The sequence below is a fragment of the Otolemur garnettii genome, unplaced genomic scaffold, assembly GCF_000181295.1.
Source record: "Otolemur garnettii isolate 467f Iridium unplaced genomic scaffold, OtoGar3 scaffold00001, whole genome shotgun sequence".
NCBI lineage: Eukaryota > Metazoa > Chordata > Mammalia > Primates > Galagidae > Otolemur > Otolemur garnettii.
The window spans coordinates 30,589,584-30,599,903 of NW_003852396.1; the positions used below are offsets into that span (position 1 = coordinate 30,589,584).

The window sequence follows — 10,320 nt, forward strand, 5'->3', positions numbered from 1 at the left end:
GGGTGCCTGTGGTCCCAGCTACTTGGGAGGCTGAGGCAAGAGACTCGTTTGAGCCCAGGAGTTGGAGGTTGCTGAGAGCTGGGATGCCACAGCACTCTACCCGAGGGTAAAGCTTGAGGCTCTGTCTCAAAAAGAAAAAAAAGAGCTCTATTGCTCAACATGAAAGACTGGGGCCAATAGTTCTAAAGGAAATGGAGTCACAAGAAATTTAGGATGGAATTCCGGGTCTGGAGAGTTATGACAATGTTACAGAAGACGACGACTTCACATTATTTGAATAAATGTAGATTGCTGTATTATACTTAAATTAAGACATCCCCTGAAAACAAGCCCTAGTGTGTCTTTTTGAGAAAAAATAAATATAAGACTTGGGCAGCGCCTGTGGCTCAAAAGGGTAGGGTGCTGGCTCCACGTGCCAGAGGTGCTGGGTTCAAACCCAGCCCTGGCCAAAATAAATAAATAAATATAAGACAGTATCTTATTTTCAGGAAAACACGGTACAACCAAAAAATAGCTGGGCATCCTAATTCTCTGGAGTCTGAGGCAAGAGGACTGCTTTAGCTCAGGAGTTCTAGACCAGACTGAGCAAGAGCAAGACCCTTTCTCTACTAAAAACAGAAAAATCGGAGCAGCGCCTGTGGCTCATTGAGTAAGGTGCCAGCCACATATACCGCGGGTGGCAGGTTCAAACTTAGCCCTGGCTAAACTGCAACAAAAAAAAGCCAGGTGTTGTGGCAGGCGCCTGTGGTCCCAGCTACTCAGGAGGCTAAGGCAAGAGAATCGCCTAAGCCCAGGAGTTGGAGGTTACTGTGAGCTGTGATGCCACAGCACTCTATGGAGGGCAACAAAGTGAGACTCTGTCAAAAGAAAAAAAAAAAAAACAGAAAAATCTGCCATACTTTATGGCCTATAGTCCCAGCTACATGGGAAGCTAAGGCAAGAAAGAGGATGGCTTTACTGCATTCTACTCAGGATAACAGAGCAGGACTCTGTCTCAAAAAAAAGGTTGACAAACACTGATGTATCTTGCAGATAAAAAAACAGATACACAAACCAGATTATCTTACCCTTGTTAACAAAGTCCACTGCCTCAAAGGTATAGAGCACAACCCAAAATAATTATAAGCAAATAATAATCATTATTAAGGGTCAATGAGCAACCCCACTAAATGTGATTATAAAAATCCAATAGAATGAATACATGAATTTAAGAACTGGTACCCCTCAATAACCCACCTACCTTCTTCACATAGTTCATAGTTCTGTAAAACAAATTTACTATATGTATGTGTGTGTGTGTGTGTGTTTTAGACAAAGAGTCTTATTCTGTCACCCTCGGTAGAGTACTGTGGAATCAGAGGTCACAGCAAACTCAAACTCTTGAGCTTAAGCAATTCTCTTGCCTCAGCCTCCCAAGTAGCTGGGATTACAAGCACCCGCCACAATACCCAGTTAGTAACAAATTAACTTTCTAACAGATGTTTAACATAGTCTTTCTCCAGTGTAAGATCATTTAAAAACCTACTGAAGAATGGTCTTGGCATGGCGCCTGTGGCTCAGGCGGCTAAGGCGCCAGCCACATACACCTAAGGTGGTGGGTTCGAATCCAGCCCCGGACCGCCAAACAACGATGGCTGCAACCAAAAAATAGCCTGGCGTTGTGGAGGGCACCTGTGGTCCCAGCTACTCGGGAGGCGGAGGCAGGAGACTCGCTTGAGCCCAGGAGTTGGAGGTTGCTATGAGCTGTGATGCCAGGGTACTCTACCCAGGGGGACAGCTTGAGGCTCTGTCTCAAAAAAAAAAAAAAAAAAAAAAAAATTGTCTTAACTACTGACCTATGCCAAGTAACCATGTCTTTGCACTTATCTCTTTAAAAGAATCAATCAGTGCTTAGTGATATATGTATATGGCTCGCAAAATCCTCAACAAATATTATAATCGCTATTTCCTTTGGCAATAAAATAAACATTCTATATATGAGTTCAGAAAAATGATGTTGAATGCTTGAAAACTTAAATAAGTAGTTATGAAAGATGCTAAAAATGGGGAGGGCACAGTGGATCACACCTGTAATTTCAGTACTTGGGAGGCAGAGGGGGGTGGATTGCTTGAGTTCAAGAGTTTGAGACCAGTCTAAGAAAGAGCAAGACCCCCATCTCTAAATAGCCGGGCAATGGGGTGGGCGCCTGTAGTGCTAACGTGGGAGGCTGACAAGAGAATCGATCATTTGCGCCCAAGAGTTTGAGGCTGCTGTGAGCTGTGACACCACAGCACTCTACCAAGGGCAACAAAGTGAAGATCCTTCTTAAAAAAAGAAAAAAAAAAGATGTTGAAAATAAATGTCTTCATTAAACGGGTTTAAATTTTTCCAGCATGTATCTGTTTTTTGAGACAGAATGTCACTTAGTCACCTTGAATAGAGTGATGTGGCATCATAGCTCAGAACAACAACCTCAAACTCCTGGGATCAAGAGATTCTCTTACCTCAGCCTCCCCAGCAGTTGGGACTAGATGCACATACTACCAACACCCAGCTAGTTTTTCTTTCTTTTTTTTTGCAGTTTTTGGCCAGGGATGGGTTTAAACCCACCACCTCTGGTATATGGGTCCAGCACCCTACTCCTTTGAGCCACAGGTGCCACCCTAGTTTTTTTATTTTTAACAGACACCAAGTCTCAAATTCCTGAGCTCAACCACCCACCTTAGCCTCACAATGTGCTAGGATTACAAGCATGAGTCACCACACCCAGCTCTAGCATATGTCTGAAGAGTAGGGTTTTTTTTTAATTGTTCAATCTTTCCTGTATATTGCAATTTTTTTTACAATGAACATACATTAAAAAACTGTTTTTCACTGGGCCTGGTGGCTCACATAATCCTAGCACTTTCAGAGTCTGCAGCAGTTTTGACTATTTAAGCTCAGGAGTTCAAGACCTGCCTGAACAAGAGTCACATCCCGTCTCTATAAATAGCCGGATGTTATGGTGGGCACCTGTAGTCTCAGCTACTTGGGAGGCTGAAGCAAGATCACTTCAGCCCAAGAGTTTGAGGTTGCTGTGAACTGTGATGCTATGGCACTCTACCAAGGGCGACTGAGTGACACTCTGTCTCAAAAAGAATTTTGAAACTACCACAAAACTATTAAATAATCCCTCAAATCAAGGTTTCAACTTTCAATAACAATCATCAAATTTTGCTTGGTTCCTGTAGCTCAGGGGCTAGGGTGCTAGCCACATACACCAGAGCTGGTGGGTTCAAACCCAGTCCAGGCCTGCCAAACAGCAATGACAACTACAGATCCCCCCCCCACAAAAAAAAGTCAGGCACTGTCGCTGGTGCCTGTAGTCCCAGCTACTTGGTAGGCTGAGGTAAGAGAATCCCTTAAGCCCAAGAGTTTGAGGTTGCTATGACCTGTGATGCCATGGCACTCTACCGAGGGCAACATAATGAAACTCTGTCTCAAAAAATTCATTAAATCTCTCCCCTACACCACTTCCATGTTTGAAACCTGGCCTAAGAGAATGTGATACCTCAATCAAAAGTGTTTCAGTTATGATTTCTCATCTAATGGTAGGGTAATCCAAGGAAAATGAAAGGCAATTTACATGTCTACTATATCTTAAGTCGTGTCTATGACTTTAATTCTTCCCATCTGGTACCTCATATCAAGCCATGGCTTACCTGAGAATTTTAAGTATTTCCAATTATATGAATCAGGAGAATAATGTGTGGTATAACCAGTGTAAATTTAAGAGAGCCAAACCTGCTTTTTATATGTACCAAAATTGGAAGTGTTTGTATTGGTTCCTAAAGTCAGGGTTGGTTTGTTACCAAAGAGACCGCCACTGGTTGTACCAAATGAAGGTGCACTGGTTGTACTGCTTCCAAATGTAGTAAGCTTGTTATTGCCAAACAGGGTCTAAAAAGAACAGAATATAGGAAAATTTTAAATCACATACACACCACACAGTAAATATGGATTACCTCAGTTATAATGTACTGGATATGGAATGAAAGAAATATTTAAAACAAATTTTATAAATAAGGGAGAAGGCAGCCAGAAGCAGTGGCTCATACCTATAATCCTAGCACTTTGGGAGACCAAGACGATTGGAATACCTGAGCTCATGGATTCAAGACCAGCCTGAGCCAGAGGAAGACTCAATCTCTAAAAAAAAATAGCCGGGCGTTGTGGCAGGTGCCTGTAGTCCCAGCTACTTGGGAGGCTTAAGCCCAAGAATGTAAGGTTGCTATGAGCTATGAGGCTATAGCACTCTACTGAGGGTGATAAAGTTAGATGCTGTCTCAAAAAAAAGGGAGAAAGAACATGAATAAAGGCTATCAGAAAAATAAAATAGTCTGAACAAGATCGACTTTATAAAACAGAATGTGCCAGGTGCAGTGGCTCATAATTGTAATCCCAGCACTCTAAGAGGCTGAGGTGGGTGGACTGCCTGCATTCAGGAGCTCGATATCAGCCTGAGCAAGAGCAAGATATCCTCCCTTAAATGAAAATAGCTGGGCATTGTAGTGGGCACCTGTAGTCCCAGCTACTTAGGATGCTGAGACAAGAGAATCCCGAGCCCAAGATTTTGAGGTTGCTGTGAATTATAACACCAAGGCACTCTACCGAGAGTGACAAAGTGAAACTTTGTCTCAAAACAAACAAACAAAAAAACGGAATGCTCCTATCCTGAAAAGTTAACTAACCCCTTAGGAAGCACAGATTTTTTTTTTTTTTTTTTTGAGACAGAGCCTCAAGCTGTCCCCCTGGGTAGAGTGCCGTGGCATTACAGCTCACAGCAACCTCCAACTCCTGGGCTCAAGCGAGTCTCCTGCCTCCGCCTCCCAAGTAGCTGGGACCACAGGCGCCCGCCACAACGCCTGGCTATTTTTTGGTTGCAGCCATCATTGTTGTTTGGCGGGTCCGGGCTGGGGATTCGAACCCACCACCTTAGGTGTACGTGGCTGGCGCCTTAGCCGGTTGAGCTATAGGCGCTGAGCCGGAAGCACAGATTTTTAGTGAGAGAAAGAAAAAACTAACCAGGCCATTAAAGACCTTGTATTTATTAAGAGAAATGTATCATATATTTACTTTGCAGGTAGAAATAGTTAAAATAAAAAATTCAAAAAAAATTCAAACATGATACAACACGGATGAACTTTGAAAATATGCTAAGTGAAAAATACCAGTCAAAAAGACCACACATTCAGATTTCATTTATATAAAATGTCTAGAATAGTGAAATCTATACAGATAGAAAGTAGACCTATGGTGACTGGGAAAGAAATGAGCAACTGCAAATGAGTACAGGGTTTCTTTTTGGCATGATGAAACCATATGATCTGAAAGTGAATATGGTGATAGCAGCATATTTCCTTAATATACTGAAATCCAATGAATTGTACATCTTAAAAAAGTGAATTGTGTAGAATATGGATTATACATCAATAAATCTGTTATTTAAAGTATAAGAATTTTTTTTATTGATTTGCGGTTTTTACAGTGTAAGCATTTTCTCAAGCGTTATGAACTTTCTCAATTTCCCCCCTTACTGCCAAAGACAAAAGACTTAAATCTCCATGAAAACAGGACCATGGTTGAACTACCCAGAATGGAAAATACCACACTTTCTGTAATATTGTGAGAACCCCACTAATTTCAGCAACTAGATCATCACAAAAAATGTGTAATTCCGAACTGTCATGCTCATTTATCATCCAAAACAAAGGCTAGGAGTTAAAAATGACCTGACTTAAACAAAGTGAAAGCATAGCACTAAGGCAAAGAAATATTTAACAAAAGAGAATTAACTATTGAATGTACTGGAAATTTTATTTTGCATTGTTCTCAGTACAAAACTATACAATGCTCCCCCAAATACAGTCAAATCTTTCTCAGAAATTTCTGTAACAAATTTATACAGATTTTCAAATTAAATTCAAATATAGAAACCTACCGAACCAACACCACCAAATCCAGTATTGGTCTGCCCAAACAGACCTGTTCCTGTTCCAAATGCTGTCCCAGTGCTGGTGTTTGTAGCTGTCCCAAAAAGACCTCCAGGCTGCGAAGCTTGGGTTACTCCAAATAAACCCTATAAAAGTTAATACACATTAAAAGACATCCTAAAATGGTTAGTTTTCTTAAAGAGTCTCAGATCAATAAAAATAGTTACCAAATTTTTAAAGCTTATGTGACAGATACAATGATATATACATTACATAGACCTTTACCTTACGACAATCCTGGAAAGTAAGCAGTATCCTCACTGGCCAAAAGAATATAAACCTCAAAACATTTATAAACTTCCCCCCAAGTCTGGGAGGCTCAGGTAAGGGGACTGCTTGAGCTCAGGAGCTTAAGACCAACCTGAGCAAGAGTGAGACCCCATCTCTAACAAAATAGCCATGCATTGTGGCAGGTGTCCATAAAAAGGACGGCTGATCACAGAGTTTGAGGTTGCTATAAGCTATGACACCATGGCACTCTATCCAGGGTGAAAAAGTCAGACTGTCATTAAAAAAAAAAAAAACTTCCCCAAGATGCCGTAGCTCCTAAGGGGCAAGACCACAATTAAAACCTTTATCTAAGCCTTTGTTGTTCCCAGGATGATGAGATCCATGGTCATATGCACCTAATACAACATGACAATAAGTCCTGTGCTCTAACAGATGCCAGCACTGAAACAATGAAAGTAAAATAGTGTGACTAGGTGCTTGTTTTCAGGGTTAGGTCATAAGAACTAATCAATAGGCCAGGTGAGTAGCTCATGCTGTAATCCTAGCACTCTGGGAGGCCAAGGTGGGTGAATCCCCTGAGCTCACAGGTTCAACAACAGCATGATCTAGAGCGAGACCTTGTCACTAAAAAATGGCCAGGCATTATGGTAAGCACCAGTAGGGCAAGCTACTTGAGAGGCTGAAGCAAGAGAATCGCTTAAGCCCAAGAGTTTCAGGTTGCTGGGAGCTGTGACACCAAGCACTCTACCAAAGGAGACAGAGTGAAATTCTGTCTCAAAAAAACAAATAAATAAATAAAATGAAATAAATAAAGGGCTCAGCACTTATAGCGCAGTGGTTACAGCACCAGCCACCTCCACCAAGGGTAGCAGGTTCAAACCTGGCCTGGGCCAGCTAAACAACTGCAACAACAAAAACATAGTCAGGCATTGTGGCAGGAGCCTGTGGTCCTAGCTACTTGAGAGGCTGAGGCAAGACAATCACTTAAACCCAAGAGTTTGAGGTTGCTGTGAGTTGTGATGCCACAGCACTCTACTGAGGGCAGCACAGTAAGACTATGTCTCCAAAAAAAAGACAACATAAGTGGCCGAGGAAAGTGGATTGCTTGAGCTCAAGAGTTCGAGACCAACCTGATCAAAAGCGAGACCATGTCTCTACTAAAAATAGAAAAAACTGAGGTAAGAGAATCATTCGAGCCTGAGCTAGAGGCTGCTGTGAGCTATGATGCCACAGCACTCTACCCAGGGCAACAATTTGAAGCTCAGCTTAAAAAAAAAAAAAAAAAGGGAGACCCTTGTCTCTACTAAAAATAGAAAAACCGAGGCAAGAGGACTGCTTGAGCCCACGAGTTGGAAGCTGCTATGACTCCAAGGCACTCTACCCAGGGTACCTTGGGACTCTGTTTTTGTTTTGTTTTTTTTTTTGAGACAGCGTCTCATTATGTTGCCCTTGGTAGAGTACTAGGGCATCACAACTAACAGCAACCTCAAACTCTTGGGCTTAAGCAATTCTCTTGCCTCAGCCTCCCAAGTAGCTGGGACCATAGGCACCTGCCAAAACGCCTAGCCATTTTTTGTCATTGTTGTCACCCCACAAAGAAATATTGGCCCCATTAGGAATCACTCCTTATTCCTAGGCAAACACTAGTCTTTTTGTTTTTATAGAGTTTTACAATACTTTTTTTGTATTCTTACATTTTACATGGTCTTTAATGACTGGCTTCCTTCACTCAGCATGTTTTTAAGGTTCATCCATGATGCAGCACATATTAGTACCTCACTCTATTTTATGGCAGCTTAATATTCCACTATATGGATATAACATCACTGTTTATTCATTCACTGTATAACAGACATTTGGTTGTTTCCACTTTCTAGCCACTATAAATAATGCTATTATGATCACTGTCATTCAGTTTCTGTTCTCATTTCTCTTGGGTAAATGAGAATATGTGCACGTGTGGGATCATAACACTATGCTTAACACTTTAACCACCAAACTATTTTCAAACACAGCTGCAACATTTTACAATCCCACTGGTATGGGAGTTCTAACTTCTTCATATCCTTGTCAATATGTACCTGTTTTTCTCCTTATAGTCTTCCAAGTAGGTATGAAGTGGTATTTTATTATAATTGTGATTTCTATTTCCCTAATAATTAAATAATGTTGAGTGTCCTTTTATGTCATTTGCATATCTCCTTTGGAGAAACATCTATTCAAATCCTTGGCATCTTTCTATGGAGCTGTCGTCTTCTAATTGAATTGTATGAGTTTTTTTTTTTTTTTGAGACAGAGTCTTACTATGTCGCCCTGGGTAGAATGCCATGGCATCACAGCTCACAGCAATCTCTAACTTTTGGGCTTAAGTGATTCTCTTGCCCCAGCCTCCCAAGTAGCTGGGACTACAGGCACAATGCCCGGCTATTTTTTTTGTTGTTGCAGTTGTTTAGGTGGGTGCCCAGGCAGGATTCAAACCCAATACCCTGGAGGTATGTGGCCAGTGCTATAACCACTGTACTACAGGCACCGGGCCTCATTTTTTTTTTTTTTTTTGAGACCAAGTGTCTATCACCCCGGGTAGATTGCCATGGTGTCATCATAGCTCTATACATCACAGTAACCTGAAATTTTCAGGCTCAAGCTATCACCCTGGGTAGAGTGCCGTGGCGTCACAGCTCACAGCAACCTCAAACTCTTGCCTCAGCCTCTTAAGCAGCTGGGACTATAGGCACCTGCAACAACGCTCGGATATTTTTTTTTATTGTTGCAGTTATCATTGTTTTTGTTTTTGTTTTTGTTTTTGTTTGAGACAGAGCCTCAAGCTGTCTCCCTGGGTAGAGTGCTATGGCATCACAGCTCACAGCAACCTCCAACTCCTGGGCTCAAGCGAGTCTCCTGCCTCAGCCTCCTGAGTAGCAGGGACCACAGGCGCCCACCACAACGCTCAGCCATTTTTTTGGTTGCAGCCGTCATTGTTGTTTTGGCAGGCCAGGGCTGGATTCGAACCCACCACCTTAAGTGTACGTGGCTGGCGCCTTAGCCACTTGAGCCATAGGCGCCGAGCCTGTCCTTGTTGTTTTAGCAGGCCCAGGCCAGGTTTGAACCCGCCAGCCCTGGTCTATGTGGCTGGCACTCTGTCCACTAAGCTGCAGGCGCAGCCAAGCTATCCTCTTCTATCAGCCTTCTGAATACTTGGGACTACAGGCATGTGCCACCTTGTCCAGCTAGTTTTTTTTATTTGTAGTAGAGACAAGGTCTGATTCTTACTCAGGCTGGCCTCCAACTCCTGAGTTCAGGTAATTCACCTGCCTTAGCCTCCCAACATGCTAGGATTACATATGCAAGCCACTACATCCAGCCAAGAGTTCTTTACATACTCTGCATAGAAGTCCTAAACACACAGCATATGGATGATTAGCTATTATTCTCTCCTATTACCAAGTTTTCTTTTTACTTTATTTATGGTATCCCTTGGAGGCATAAGAAGGTTTTAAGAGACGGAAGTCTAGGCCAAGCACAGTGGCTAACATTCGTCATCCTAGCTCTCTGGGAGGCTGAGACAAATGGACTGTCTGAGCTGAAGAGTCTGAGACCAGCCAGATCAAAAGCAGGACTCTATATCTATACTAAAAATGAAAAAACTGGCCAGGCATTATGACAGGTGTTTCTAGTCCTGGCTACTCAGGAGGGTGAAGCAAGGAAATCTGAGGTTGCTGTAAGCAATGAGGCTATGGCACTCTATCCAGGGTGACATACTAAGACTCTGTCTCAAAAAAACAAACAAAAAAGCTGGGCGGGGTGGCTCACGCCTGTAATCCTAACACTCTGAGAGGCCCAGGTGGGTGGATACTTTGAATTCACAGGTTTAAGATCAGGCTAAGCAACAAGTCAGACCTTATCTCTACTAAAAACAGAAAAACTGAGGCAAGAGGATTGCTTGAGCGCAAGAGTTGGAGGTTGCCCCGGCCCGCCAAACAACAATGATGGCTGCAACCAAAAAAATACCCAGGTGTTGTGGCGGGTGCCTGTGGTCCCAGCTACTTGGGAGGTGGAGGCAGGAGACTCGCTTGAGCC

The 10,320-nt window shown here is 42.6% G+C and overlaps 1 protein-coding gene across 1 annotated transcript in view; it reads right to left on the reverse strand.

The window, feature by feature from the left end:
• The window catches only part of NUP98 (nucleoporin 98), a 143,725-nt gene that overhangs the window by 96,236 nt on the left and 37,169 nt on the right, over positions 1–10,320 (reverse strand). Inside the window, exons 9-10 of the mRNA XM_023514294.1 lie at positions 5,961–6,098; positions 3,832–3,919 (exon numbers count right to left, since the gene is read on the reverse strand). Coding sequence (XP_023370062.1) covers positions 3,832–3,919; positions 5,961–6,098 — 226 coding nt within the window. The remainder of the gene's footprint in view (positions 1–3,831; positions 3,920–5,960; positions 6,099–10,320) is intronic.